The sequence below is a fragment of the Opisthorchis viverrini genome (genome assembly GCF_000715545.1).
Source record: "Opisthorchis viverrini unplaced genomic scaffold opera_v5_12, whole genome shotgun sequence".
NCBI lineage: Eukaryota > Metazoa > Platyhelminthes > Trematoda > Opisthorchiida > Opisthorchiidae > Opisthorchis > Opisthorchis viverrini.
Window position 1 is genome coordinate 1,876,772 of NW_008751668.1, and position 15,562 is coordinate 1,892,333.

Here is a 15,562-nt window from a genome sequence, read left to right on the forward strand (position 1 = left end):
ACTAAGCTAAGTTAAATATTCCTTTGCAAAGGAGACTTTTTGTGAAAACTGACATCTGGCGTCCTTGAGGAAAAAACCATCGGGATATTGCGAAAACAACAGAAATTACGCAGTCGTACATCACCAAGAGATCCAACAACCCGCTGAGCGACGTCAGCATATTGATATAAATGAATCCGAACTGCCAGAAAAAGCAAACTACTTTTTGAAAAAGTACAGTACATTGGTGATAACTCAAGGTAATCTTGAGGATATTGACAAATGCTGCATTTGTACATAAATTTACCCTCCGATTCTCAAAAGTTTTTAAGGATATTTTGGTGTATACCCAAGGAGCCTCATTAGCATGTGAAGTCTGGAAAGGTCTTTAAATAACCACAACTTACGATCAAGAAATTAACTCGACCTAATGCCCGGAGTTGTGCAATCAAACAGGAAAGGAAAAGATTATCCGCTTGATTGCGACGTTTCAGCATCACTCGATCGGAGGCACGAACTCGAACGACTGCTGGACTCGACCGATGAGCCAACAGTATTCACCAATATTTTTACAACCTATTTTAGCTCTCAGACCAAAGAGAATCAGTTCTTTTGAGCTTTTTTCTAATCGAGCATAGCACACACAACAACCATACAGCACGCGGTAAAATTATGAGACCACGTATTTTGGTCACCATTACTCCAACATTCACTGGATGAACTTGGGTGATTTTCAGCAGCTGACAAGTTACTTCAGTTTAAGCATTTGACTGTATGGCAGTTGCTTACGCTGGAACATCCCAGATTCGGCCGTTCCTTGTCTTGATCCTTGCTTTTCGATGATTGCTACAACTGGACGTTCCATGCCGTGCAGGTGTTGAACATGATGAGGAAGGTGTCCATTCTACAAAACTCTAGCTTACTGGCCGTAAATAAGACACTATCTCAAAATTATTAACAGGGGCGAGATGGACCAAGGGTTTGGGGTTCGAATTACTGACCGGAGGTCCGTGGTTCGAACCCGACCTCCGCCTCTCGAATACCCCTGTCTAGGCTTGGGCAACCCGGCAGTATCCCATCCCTCGTGCCTCCTTCGTGCAGCATGGCAGCCAAGCATCGAAAGGGCACTGCAGCTGAACGATTCGATTGACAGTTACTTCTGTCGAAAGTCATCCAGCTATCTCTGCTCAAATATGGGGGTGAGTCTCAGTTGTCATACTCCTATCCAGAGTTACGCCAGCCAATTACGTTTGTTTAGAATTCAATCTCTAATTGTATAAAGTTTCATGTGTTAAATCCCAGAGGTCGGGATTAACTCCGGGTCCCAGTCATTCAAGATGAAGCAGTGCCATACCAAACACTTTGGCAACTCAGGTAACCAGCTCAATACAATCAACCCCTTACAGAACCACCCCACGACAGCCAGTTCTTGCTTTCGACCGAATGGTTGAGGGCCCCATTGTAGTCGCACTTCCCTCAGCCAATATGTTTGTGCTAATTGGCGTCGTGTTAGGTGTGCTGGCGCGTTGCGTTTTTCACATCAGAATGGTATTTGGTGAGCCCGTTGTTTCAATCGTGCTATTGACTGATTAGGCCAAGGACAATACTTGCATTCTACGGCTTTCATTGTTTTGCATGGGTTCAGCTCACCCGTCTCGAACATCTACAGTGCGCACATGAACAGAACGACCCGCCTGTGTGGGCGGGATCTGGTGAGACTGGCGTTGGGATGTCGACGCCCCCAGGTCTGCGGTTTTAGTCAAATCAGCCCAGTGGGCCTTCACTGCTCGTTAAGGAAGAGGATCTATGATGTAGCTCAGGTTGGCGTCTCCTGGTCAGTTGAGTAGTCTTGAAGTGTCACATTTCAAAGTGCATGTTCGCACTAATACGCTTGAATGTTTAAGCAAGCTCTTCTCCATATTCCTCCTGTCAAGTGGAGAGCCATCTATTTGCTTTAGGCCCTCGCTGTGGTTTCATTTTTTCGACATCCCTTGTGTCACTCACCACCTGGCTTGTCTGGTAGCAACAAGCCGTTTTGGAATAGAGTCGTTAATGGCTGTCAGCCGAACCTCCATTTTTCCCTTTCAGCTGTGTTCTGAATCCAATGACGTTACAAAAGCCTATGCAAATACTGAAGACGTATTCTGCACGCTTTTTGTTACTCATTCGATTGCATCACAACGAACCTTAAAGTTCGCAAAAAGGAGCAAACAGTTTGTCAAATTTTCGTCGCTAAAGTTGAGTATCAGCTCTTTCATCATCGGCTGTTATTTATTCTCCGAATTTAGAAAACTTCATTTGAGGCCTTTTGGAGTACCTTAAAATGATACGCTCAAGTTTGTTACCACGGTATACTCCATACTTTCCGCCGCAACTGCAATCGACAATGTTGTTTGACTCATGCTTCTTTCAAGCGTCTGAAGCTTGAAGTGAATCTTTCCTTCATAAAGGAAACCACTCACAAGGTTGCTGAAAACTCTTCGACAGCCCACGACCGGTTTTGTCCGTCTTGGGGCTCATCAGGCAGGCGCAGTCCCCGAGTTTTCGTCAACCTTAGGTTCAGCTTGAATCTTTCTTTTCTATCCATAACATAGCCGAAACCAGCAGTTCGGTGCCACGTCCTGAGTGCACGTGAAGGGCACCGATATTCAAAAGATCGTTCGGTTGGTGAGCTTGCGTCGGCTTCCGTGTTTTCCGTGCACGTTTATCGCTAAGTCCACATTCTGCTTCTTCCAGTTCAACAAGCTTGTCTATACGATATCCGTGAGGCGGTCGGATTCAACGTGCACTCTTGATCGCCTGACTCTGTTGCACCGGTTTGTTGTCCTGTCCAGGGTATAGGACACTTGAATGGTTTGCACTCGCCTGTAACACATCGACATGCTTAAGAAAAGCGCAAAGTCGGTTGTTACCCTGGCAACGGCGCGTAACATGATGTGGATGCGTAAGTGTGCGCATTCGTGCGAAAATGCGACGTGCGGTAATATATTCCGGAAGCCGACCCAAAGGTCTGGGTCTTCAAGTTCAGATTCGCAGTGGGCTGGTTCACTCTGATGACCAGAACAACTCGGTTCCCACACCAGTGCAGTTGGTTAACGATGGTCGACCTGGTTTGTAAATTCGTCAGAAGAACCAATAGGGAAAACGCCATGTCTTGTTTGCTTCGAGTGAGTAGCATGGATGGCTGACCGCCCTCGAGATTCACGCACCAATGGCAACGGTTAGGTTAAATTTCGCAGACTGTTTACGAGCAAAAACTGAGGGTGCTAGACCGTTGGATCACAGCTTCTCCAGTTGTTTATAAAGGGCGTACCAAGTTTCTCGTATATATCTTCATATATATATATCTCCATATAGATGGAGCAGTTGCAATCCGATAACTTGACATCTTCGTTGCGTACCGTCGCCCGTTTCATTCCCTACCACATACACTCAAGCTCTCTGTCCCACTAACCTTTTTCGAACAAATTCAGCATAGGTGTGGTTGTATGTGCCAGCTTCAAGTAAAGCAGGTTTATTGAACCGCATGGCCCAGGAGATATCTCGTATCCATTTTCCATAAGGGGATTTTTGCACTGCCCCTTTTTCACGACCGATTTGAACGTCTAAAGGCGAGCCATTGTGTACCAGGGAAGTTGGTGTGAGCTGTCCCCGGATAACGACATCTCGCGGACATTTTAAACATGACACCTCTCTAGATGCCGGTGTCCAATCGATGAACAGTGCAAAGAAACGTCAAATTCACTCGAAGACATCGCTTTCTAAACCGCATATGATGGGAAATCTTTCAACATGAAATAGAAGGACCACCAGTCGTATCGGAGAAAGATAGACTACAACACAGCATGGTTTGTCAACAGAGCGTTCGGCACTGTGATAAAATCTACCGAAAGAAAAGCTGTTCAACGACCCATTCGAGTGCAATGAATACGGACCAAAATGCAACACAAATCGTAAACAACCCAATAAAATTAGGGTAAAGTTGTTCCTCAACCAACCAATCACAGTGAGAGATCTGTTCAACGAGCTTGGCTCTTGACTTGCAAACGTTTCTTCACCATACGAGGAGAAATCATCAGTTAACTATATAACTACATGCAGGAGAAGGTGCCCACTCAACCGCGCACTGATGATTTCCCTAGGTCTCCGTGATCATTTAAGGCTTTGTTTTGCAAGCACGGCAACCCTAGCATGACCGGGTTTCTGTGTTTTTCCCCTAGTTTATTTCAACGAAGCTAATCTCGTGGATTCGGACATGCTTTATCGTGGGATCCTTAGATGTTTTTAGTAGCGAGGTCAGTTTTGTCTCATATTTAACATTTTTCTATACTCAACACATGTAGTTTCAACCTCTTCTGACAACCTCTTAACAACGGAACAAGTGTTTTCCAAAAAGCCTCATGTATGAACCGCTTCTAGCTGCAACCAGTACAAATGGCTCCCTCACATACTTCAGAAAGCCTGAAATCCTTTGTCAAATACGATATAACTCATGCTACTTCAGTTTATTGCCAGAATGGTCAGAATTGAGGGTGATTTGTTGTATTTGGGTGGTATTTTCAATTCTTCTAGTGCTAATAAGGTCGCAACCGATCTTACATGTGCATAGGAAACCTTGAACGCAGCTCCACAGGTTTGTGAACTAAGTAATGGTAGCGGTTGTGGGTGGTTATCCACGGATAGTGTTCGGCACTTTCTACGTCTGAACCCCTCTCGTGCTAAGACATCCCGGATACAGTGCTTTAGATGAACTGGTGGGAAACTTAAAATCCCGCGACAGACTTGTGTCTTGGGTGGCCGTCTATTAGTTACGCCTGCACTGAGCCTGCCGGACTACGTGATAAGAGGACAGAGAATTCGGGACATGGCTTTATTGTCACGGCAAAACATACAGAGCTTCTGCGTAAATATATAGGATGACTAAATGGCCAAATGTGGTCGTTCACTTGTTCGTTCTGTACAACCAATGGCGGTATTTGAGTCGTGAGCAATTTCAGCCCCACTCCACTGGTCTTATGTTGCTAAACCGTGTTCGGTTAGCTCCAACAACGCGCTTGCTTTCCGAACGTGTCGTACCGACGGTGACCTTGGAGATACGTCACTCTCTGCACATGTAATTTTCCCATGTCTGGACGCGTTCTGACACAGACATCTGACGATGACCTGATGTTAAGGTAGACCTGTATCTACCCCGAGGCGTTTTATACCCCTCTCCTCGGGACATTTTTACTTCACATCAACTCCCCGTTATACTTTTACTGATCCTTCGAGATTCCTGTCAAGGCATCTTTTAAAAATTTTAGTTGGCTTGACGCTGGGGCGTCACTGATCTGTGTTAGAGAAAAAGAGCAGGCAACCACTTAGTCGCTGATATCCATCAGATCATTTTGTTTCTAGGTATGGCTTTGGGGTGGCAGTGCTCCATGTGGATTCTTGGAACTGGTGGGCATAGTAGAGACTCAGGTTGCGGGGGGTTTTCGGTTGAATACGTGTCCCTGGTCATCACATTTTTTCTGTGCGTCCCAGCAGATCGTAGCGATTTGTATACAGTTTGGATTATCCAATGGCTACCCTCCCGACCGGACCATTTGATTCGCTTATTTATCAAATTCTAACCCTTATAGACTGACATGTTTTATTGTCACCGGGAGTCGCGTTGTTCAACAAATTTGTCAAATACATGTCACAGAATTTTGCATCAAGCGACCGTAAATCTGATGTGGATTTAGCATGACCAGTTTTTATTTCACAGACAGATCGGATGTTGGATCTTGTGGGTGAATTTTTTGTGTGTTCTGTAATGGCGCAAAGGCATCAGGTTGGACGGGCTAGATTAGCTTAGAAAGTCTTTGCACTCCTGCACTCCATCTGCCTGGATTTCAGACAGTTTCTTTTCCCTACTGTGCCGAGTAACCAGCCTATAATCTGACGATTAGTGTTCAACGTTTCACTGCATTCGTGATGTTGTTCCTTTGGTCTTCAAAGATAATGGAATCAGGTTGCTGCAGTTTTTTGCCAAGTTCACACATGTTACTGGCGTTGAGTAACATGAGATGACTGTATGTGGTTATAGTTTATCAGGTTTAATCCTATTTGAAACGAAACTGACATGATGAAGCTCTTCGAGACCGGTGTTCATCGTTTTACTCTTTGTTGCGAGTTGTACTTTTGTGAATGTATCCCAACTTTATATGACCATAAGCATTCACCCTAATCTTAATAGTAGTAATAATAATACAGCTGCAATACCATTTTGGTGCCTAGCTGCCACGCCACTCAAAGGAAGCACAAGGGCTGAGATATTGTCAGGTTGCCCAAGCCTAGACAGGGGGAGTTGAGAAGCAGGGTCAGAGTCGAACCACGGACCTTCCAGTCAGTAGATTCTCCCTTTAACCCCTGAACCATTTCGTCACCTGATCGTTCAGCTGTAACATCCTTTTGATACGCGGGTGCCACACGAAAGAAGTTCGAGGATTAAGGTACTGCCAGGCCATTCAGACCTAAACCAGAGCAGCCTAGATGCCGAGGTTAGCCTTTAAATTTGGAACTCATCTTAGTGTACTTGGGCTCTGGGTGTGATTACGGGAATCTTGCACGGTCTTCCTTTCACACGAAAAGCGCTATGGTCGCTGGTGAAACCAGTCAACCCTTGGTCCAAATTACTTCGCTTTCCATCCGAACACGACGAGTTTCTTTGTGCGTTCCAAGTCGTTTCTTTCTTGCTCATCCGTCGCAATATCCTCCGTGTTTTCTCTCCAGGCCTATCGCCCGTGGTTGTTTTGGATCAACATCCTCGATGCTGTGTGGCAGTCCCTGATCATCTTTTTTATACCTTACTTATTTCATGCGGACAATACCATGACTTTATGGCGCTTCGGAGTATTACAGATGAACATTTTGGTACTGTGCGCGTTGATCCATGCCGCATTGGAAACTAGGACATGGGTAAGTGAGCGCCAAGCAAATCGTTCGTCTATGCACACCGCAAAATTTTATTTTTATTTCTAGTATCCATCTGTTTCTTTCTACTCAGTATCTGTTTTTTGACAATCCCGATCTATTCTGTCAACATCGTTGCTCCCATGCAGCTTTCCGAAAGCATTGGCAGTGCTTCGCACTCTGAGTGGATTTGTACTACGTTCCTTGGTTTAACGAAATGTATTTGAAGCCTCCTTTGGGGCTAATGTCCCACGACTAATGGGTGGAGGAATCTTTGGTTGTATGCCGAATGTCATCTCTTCCTAGTCAGAATGAGATTTGAGCACAAGCGCTCACACCATTTTATCTGAAGGCAACTACGGTTGACCAAACGTGGACTCATTTGGATCATATGACCGTGGATTATCGACATACGGTCTCCTCTTCATCTGGTGTATGGAACTTCATTGTGATTGTGACATCCTAAAGGCATGCCTATCAGTTCGAATACAAAGTCATCTTCAAAGGGTTTGTGTAGCTCAATAATGTTGAATTGAGCTTGCTTCGAAAACGTTGGTAACGCGCAGACACACTAATGGAAAAGATAAGAAGAGTTTGTCGTGTCATTCGTTGCAACCATCTACTCGGGCTTATGACCTAACGAAACCTGTATCAAATCGTGCCGTGTTCGCACAACCGACGATCAGTACGTAGATTCCTCGTTAGCCGAATACTGACAACAGTTGCTGGGGCTCCCGGAAACCCAGGATATGAAGTCCTTTGTTGCAGGAAATAATCGCATCTTATTTCGGCTGATTCGGTCAACCGACCAGAGAAAGTTAGTTTTCAGTGTAATGGTCTATAAAACGGGTGCACCTGCAAATGATTTCCAAAATTGTTGTCTTGAGCGATCGGTTGAACTCGGTAAGGTCCACATGAGTCCGAATAGGGTATTGGAACCAATCCCCGTCAACAAAAAAATTTCTTTCGTCAAATTTCGTAGGTTCAACTCATCAAGGTACCTGACCTAGATGACTCACCTTCCGCTGTCGTCAAATCAGGTAACGAAACCTTGATGACATGCCTACCTTAGGCTATGTTGAACAAATATGAAATGAGTATGAGTTTCGTCCATGGCATTTCCAATGTTCAAAATGTTTGTAAGAACAGCAAGAGAAAACTATCATGGCATTAGCCCGCTAGCCATGGTATCTAAAATGCTCTGTAACATTGTCCTGCCTATATTGGTTGATCATCAGAACAGTCGAATTAGGGTGTCTCCAGTTAGATCACTTAAAATACGCTGCTCATATCTTCACTTGGAGAGAGATGCTAGAACAGCGCTATTCGGTCGCATGATCAGTGCCGATCGTTTTTGTTGAATTCAGTGTTGATCTTGACTTCGTTGGCCCCCAGAGACTCTGGCAATGAAACGTGTCTTTCATATTCTCATGTCACATCATGTACGACAGCCCCACGGTTACTTACAGGTTTCTGAGTTCTCGCGGCAAGGCTTTCTTCGTTCACCATTCCCTTCTCAGTGTTTCGAAGCTTATCCCTTGATGCTTCAAAATGCTCACGAGGCATTCATGCAGACACGTAGAATGCGCTGACAATGGTGTTCTTCTTGGATCAGATGGCTAAGAAATTCACACCCTTTTAACTAATTATACAACAAGATTTGTTGCGCGCTTGACACTTACAACGTTTCGTGCTTGGACTTCAGACAGTCGACGTGGGACATAGGTTTACATCGCTGGATCAAAGCATTTTTCACATCGAGAAGGTCAGTAAGTCTCATATAAACCCTCGACATTTCCTACACACCGCGGTAGCGCTACCCTTTCTGATTTATACTTCAGAATCAGAGCATTGAGACACATTAAAGATGCGAACAATTTCAATGTTCAGCCAAAAGTACCTCCCAAACAGTGCTCGAACCTGATGAGAACATCGGAACAGCAATGTTGAGGAAGGTTAGATGGCTCTGGTAAGAGGCAAACGAGTCGATCGCACTCCATTGCTTATACTGGTCAGGCCACGCACTCTGTACTCCTGAGTGTCGCCTGGTTCGCAGAACCCTTTCGGTCCAGCCATATGTAGAGCAGAAACGACCAAAAATGATCGATTTTAACTTTATGGTGAAGGCTTTTATCAATAAACTCAGTCATGTCAGCAGATGTTACCTGCTTGAATAGGGACACCGTGATAGGTTNCATTGTCGCATGGTAATCACCGTGTTGCGTCCCGGAGAACTATGACCACTTAGAGTCAGTGATGAACAATAATGTGCAACTTACCCTCGCTCTGTGGTTTGAAACTAACTAGCTGAAATTACTTCTCAGTCCAATAAGTGACGGTGGCCTTCTGTTTTCAGTGCATGAAGTCCGATAGTAATGTTAATTTCTTTCAGCCCATGTCCGAGCAATTTTTCTTCCAAAGTATAACTATCCTCTCCACCCCCCTTACAGGTCTATCTCCATTGGATCGGACTGATTTTCAGTTATTTGTTTGCCTGGGTTTTCTTCACCATGGTCTATCACGCTCTAGCTGTGAGGGGAATCTCTCCGGAGAATCCATACTTTGTGATATTTGTGGCCATGAACGACGGTACTTTCTGGCTTCTCACTGTAATTACGACGGTAGCTGCGCTCCTGCCCAGGTAAGTCCCATGTGAGGTAGCAATGTCGATTTTTCCACTATTGTGAATCCTGCTTTTTCTTCGTGAAATTCCGCTGTATCCCCGAATGAGAAGGCCAATAATTAGGCCTCGAGCTATTACTAACAGAGATGTTCGCGACCCATGGCGGTGTCGCTTGAAAGGAAAGCGTACGTTTTGTAAGAAAAACCCTGTTCAGTATCCAAAAGGGACAGCTATCGAAAAAGAACAGCGATCGAAATGACTCTCAGCTAAACGGCCTCAGTGGCCCAATGGATGTTTTGCCATGTAGTTGAAGATCTTCGAGGGCGCCCTCGGATCCGATGCCTGATCCATATCTCTACCATAAAAGTGGTGACAGTTTGGTAATTTGTCGGGTGAGTTTATTGGACTGTTGACCTGCTCGCTGATGATATCCCGTTGTATGGCGATGAAACGTTTGCAAGTCGATTGACCGGCTCGGCGAACAGATCAGCAGCCACTTGGTCGACACCCAGTGGCGACAGTTTATTGGCGCAAAGGTTACGGTGCATCTGCCCAGTAAGAATGTGAACACGTTGGGTTCGACTCCACTGAATCGATCATTCATAGCAAGGCTTCAGTCCGTGTTTGTGATATGCAGCACATATGACAAGTCTGCACCCAAACGATGTTATTTCACCAATCAAATCGAGACACTGAGGCCCGTCAGTTGTTTCAAACGCAAAAAAATCGTGCCTTGTGTCACGAGCAATTTAAGTGCTCATTTATCATTTTATTGAAGGTTTGACATGGAAATTGTTCGACAAGCCTTTAGATCTGTTATTTCAGGTAGTTTGCCGTGATTTTCCGCAGCACGTACGGTCATATGCTTCTTACCAATCTGATATGGATTTCTATTCGAGCGCACACTACTGGGAAAGACGTATGCCTATGAAATCGAAATTGGTTCGACAGTCGCACTCTGAGTCTGACACTTCATTTGAGTCCGGTTCGAACTAGCGACGATACTACACAGAAACTTCTGCAGAATACTGCTATTGAATGTGCAACCAAACCAAACTGCATCTCGGGCAGTTCAGTTGCACTTCCTCCTAAGCCGCTCCAATTTCTCAACGAGTTTGAGGTCTTGTATAAGTTTAGAAGGAGAGAAATTCCAAAGTAACTCTGACACATAACACCCTCTTGATCAAGTGTTTCCGGACAATCAATCGCATTTTCGGTCTCCGTTGACGTACACACAATTGTTCACTGAGAATGGTCAACTCCCTGCCGACTGAAAGGACTAGGGACTGTGTACAAAAGTAACTGCAACGATTGCGCTAAGGTTTATATAGGACAAACTGCAAAGAATTGCACACCAGAATTGGTGAGCATAAAATAAGGATTAACAAACCACCAAGGAATGCAGAAGAATACCAAACGCTGGTCAAAGACTCAGCGATGGCGGTACATGCCTCAGACACGGGACATAGAATAGATCTGGAGAATGTGGAAGTTTTAAGACGGGGACTGCGATTCACACCACAGCGGCTGATAGCCGAGGCGGTGGAAATTACTAAGCATCACAACGTGAATAGAATCGGGGTAGCTAGCGAGCGTATGGAAAGCGGTCTCAGATAAGCCGAGTTGACACGTGACGGTGTGGTTGTCAATCCACTTAGGATCATTAGAATAAACCGAGGGGTGGGGGTGGAAACCCCAACCGACCAAAGGTCACATCATCCCTCTTACACAACTTTCCTAGTACTAGCTCACCCACACAGAATGACAGAAGGTTCAAATGAAGTTCAAGAGGAACCATCAAATGAACCGAACCAGAAGAACTAGACCATTGGATGGACCCAAACACAAGTAGGTTTCCCCACCGACCCAACACTTGTTCAACCACTCTAACACACTAAAATCCCTCGGCCGACACCCAACAGAGATTTAGCTTGACTTAGCTGATTGGTTCTCCTTCCGCCTTAAATCTCGACCAACCTCGGAACCTAGTCACTTGGCCTGACGAAGCTTTTGTGTCAAAAGCGAAACGTTACCCAGCCATAAATCTACCGATTGTCACCAAACTTTTTCGAAAACTCCCGATACTGATATACTGAGTCATGCAGCTTTTCTCCTGTGACTTTTTATAGCTGACTCCTCTCTGTATAATCTTTATATCTCACATGTCCAGAATGTTGTTCATCACACTGAATAACATGCTCAACCCCAGTTTGGACACCGTCGCCAATCTGATGACGAAGATATACGGTCGCGGGAAACGGTTGCCACTGGAGGCCTACTTAGCTGGATTCCCTGTCAGTCTGTCTCCAGTTAAGCGTCATTCACCTGTTGATGGAATTAGTATTTCCTCAGGTCTTTCACACATCACCCTGCCTGCTACGACCCCTAACGGCTTACAGGTTGAAGGCGGCTCGCAACCATCGTTGCCCAGTGCTAATATGGAGGACTTAGAAACGCCAACACACTTTATATCCCGTATGGAACAGTTGTTCAATGTAGGCGGACGTTTATTCCGTGGTGTTCCACCGTCCTCCCATTTGCCGTCCACGGCAGCCCCGGTTAGTCCTATATCAATGATCAATCTGCGTCATTCACCTGGCTTTGCGATTGACTCTCGTCGACGTAGACGACGAACGCAAACAATCAATTACGGCTATGATCGACCCAGTGTTCGGTATGGTACAAGAGGTTCGAGCAACTTTGACGATGAGGCTGGACCACCTTCAACTCCAGGTATTTGGCCTGCCGTCGATCCTCATGTACGTGCACAATCCCTCAGTGGGCCACGACATCTTGGACACCGAAATCGACCAGCTATTGATGGTAAGTAGATATTCTTAAAAGTTATTCTTTGAGTTCACCTCTAGTCAAGTCACTCGTTTCGTCCATAGACTGAGCCACATTTCGCTGGCATATTGTGGGGATTTTGCCACTCGGGTTAAACAAGTGTACCGAATATCGGAACGTGGTGCAAACAGTCTTACGATCCAAAACACAGTAATTTTCACACTAAAATTTTATCAACCACTGCCCAGAAAAAATTCGTTATCATCAAAGTTTGGCCACACTACGTGTTTTTCTTTGTCCACAGACGTAATACGTCAAGTAATCCAGACGATAGTGGTTGTTTTGTTTCTTCCCAGAGTGAGAAATTTTCCCGACTCAGGCAGAAGCGATCTCTTCTCTCTGTTTCACATCGCCATACCAGTCGTAGTATGATATTCGCAGGCTTCCCGTCAATTATACACATGTAGCACGTCTCATTGCTGTACCTCCATGAATATGAGCTGAACGTTTGTACCGGATCGTTGCACAGATGGCTCATCTCTCAAGTCAGTTTTGCCCGAATTTCAAAGGTGAGTGGCTTTGACAATACTAAACGGAGTTCGCATTTCCGCCAAAGAGCTGTTTGGTATCCAGAACTATTTACGAACAGCTTTGAGAAGGCCAACCGAATTCAATCCTAGGGGAGGGGTGATTGCACCACAGAAAGGCGAATGGTCTGACAATGGCGTGCACAGCCTCATGTTCGTATCAGAGGGCAGATCGCTGGGGGGATGGAGTATTGCTGTGATGACACGTTATTTCCGCGTGCTTCTGTCGAATTCGGCCGTCTCATGCACCGCGGCACTGGGAAGCTTAGCGCGTTCAGGCAGAAGAATCGATATGCTAAAATTTTGTACAACTGAATGTCTCTAGGCCGACGGTAAGTGACGGTTATGTAGGTTTAATGCATGAAATCCTGGGAGTTTGGCAGCAGGGATAGCAATCCACCAAGCTAGCCACCAATCGAAGATTCAACAAATGCGACTCGGCAGCGCATGGGATTATATCGTCCGTGTTACCCCAAGTGGGAAATTTCATCTGCTTGAAAACACACGTTATTTGATATGCCACATTTGTAGCAAGTCTTGATTTGGCATTCGAATCAAGCTACTCCTCTATAGGTTGAAGCTCACGGATGTACATGCATGCGCAACTCACCTTTCTGTCTGCACCAGCCTTTGTTCGGTACATGAGCCATTTGATGGGCGAGTATTATTGCGTTCTGTGGTACGTTGTAGTTGGTGTGCGCGCAGCCATAGGTATGCTGTTCAAGCGTAAAAAGTTGTCCACAGTACTATGAGACATCGTGTTCCATTTTGTTTTACGAACCGCTTCATTTGATATGGATAACACAAGCGGCGTCGTGCCTTATCCACCACACATCTTGCTTTGGAGAGTACATATCTAATTAGAAAACCCCATCTGATTGGCAGTTTCATCCTTTTGGTCACTGTCAGAATCAGCATCGTGGAAATTACGTACGTCCCGTGTATCACATTGTGTTAAGATGTGAAGAGTTGACAGTCACTCATTGAAGACAAAAAGTTGTACTGGTCAAATGCATGATCAATCGATCGAGAAGCTTTTGGCCTGTTTTTAAGTAGAATGGGGATGACGGAAACTGTGGAAGTACTTTCTCCGGTATCGCTTGACGTTGCCACCGAAAAACGGAATTAAAGGTCATCATATGGTATATAACTTTTCGTATCACACTGCTCCATGTGTGCCCTCTTTTCACCGTTCACAAACAGGAATTTGGAAAGACTGTCCACAGGGGGAACCCGGTCATTTCCCCAGGTAGTTATTCATAGTTATCCTCCGCCTTTGGCGTTTCAGCCCAAATAGCCTGTGGGTACTGCGTGTTGAGCCTTAGTATACCGAACTCGGCAGGATGGTAGATTTCGCCATTCGTTTTTCTTCGTTTTGGTGTGGTTTTTGCTCAGATTTTCTCGGTGATCTACATACATTACTGTGATTTGTTTACATGCTATAAATTGTTTCCAGCAATTTGTTGGACCGCGTTGAGTCACGCGCAGAACTCCAATAGCCAAATCGTTCAAATGGAGGTTCATCTGCAAGTGCAGTACTATAAATACAATAATAAAATAATAAAACAATACAAACCTTAAATCGTGGGACTACTTCGGCTTCAATACACCGGTCCGGGACCTGCTAATTACTAACGGATCCCAAAATCCACACCCACTCAAGGCAACGAAACCACGTGTTGGCTTAAACAACGCGTGCGATGTCAGTGTTAAAAATAGGGAAGGTGGTATAGACGCAAACCGAAATAACAAAAACGGGGAACCGCTTTGTACAGAATAAGAGTAGAAAAGAATCAACACTTACGTCATTCTTTCCGGTAGAAGTATCCGGCCCTCTGTCCCATTTACACGCAGAGATTTCTTCCTATGAAGCATCAGACTCACAACACCTGACTTTTCATCCTAGGTTTACAAATGACTGGATCCAAACTGTCCGACTGTTCTCTTAGACTTCAAAATTTACCCAAAAACAACCTTATACCCTACCAATCACCCTCAGTACGTAACATGGTTGTTCAGTTGTGCCTTCCACGATTTCGAAGGCTATCAGCAGCGTGTTTACCTAACTCGGTTATGCTCGTTCTCCCCTAGCTAATGATCCACTTCATACTGTATTTCTGCCGTTCATATTAGTCTCCCCGATTCAGCCTACTGTCACTAGTGGTGGCCGTGTTGCCATAAGCGCTGGTTCGGACCACTTATCCCATCCTCTCTAGCCTGCAGCGTTCAATAGAAGTGTTCATAGGCTGGAAAACCGATTTGCGCACACTTATTGAGTTGTACGTTGAAACGGAGAGTTGAATGAACATTTGGCGATGTATTTCACGTCATAGCTTCACCGAGGACCATCAGTGACCTTTCTACGCCATTCGACTCAATACTCACCAAAATCTATCTACTTATCCTTACTCCACCCGTGTCATTTCTCGGAAGACTAGTGAATACGCCGAATGGCTACATTTTATCCACACCGTACGGATTAGGTGTCCGGTTTCGATTTGAACTGCATATACAGTCAGGTGCGAGGACAAGTAACCGCTTACTGACCTGGACCGGGAATTTCTATCGAAGAAGGATTAAGAAAAGTGAGGCCAATGAGATTGAGCACAATAAGCTATTCCAACAAAGCCCATTACCACTCTGATAG

At 45.1% G+C, this 15,562-nt stretch overlaps 1 protein-coding gene across 1 annotated transcript in view; it reads left to right on the forward strand.

The window, feature by feature from the left end:
• The window catches only part of T265_01144 (hypothetical protein), a gene marked incomplete at both ends in the record, with an annotated part of 60,183 nt that overhangs the window by 37,364 nt on the left and 7,257 nt on the right, over nt 1-15,562 (forward strand). Inside the window, 3 exons of the mRNA XM_009165105.1 lie at nt 6,739-6,924; nt 9,369-9,559; nt 11,712-12,364. Coding sequence (XP_009163369.1) covers nt 6,739-6,924; nt 9,369-9,559; nt 11,712-12,364 — 1,030 coding nt within the window. The remainder of the gene's footprint in view (nt 1-6,738; nt 6,925-9,368; nt 9,560-11,711; nt 12,365-15,562) is intronic.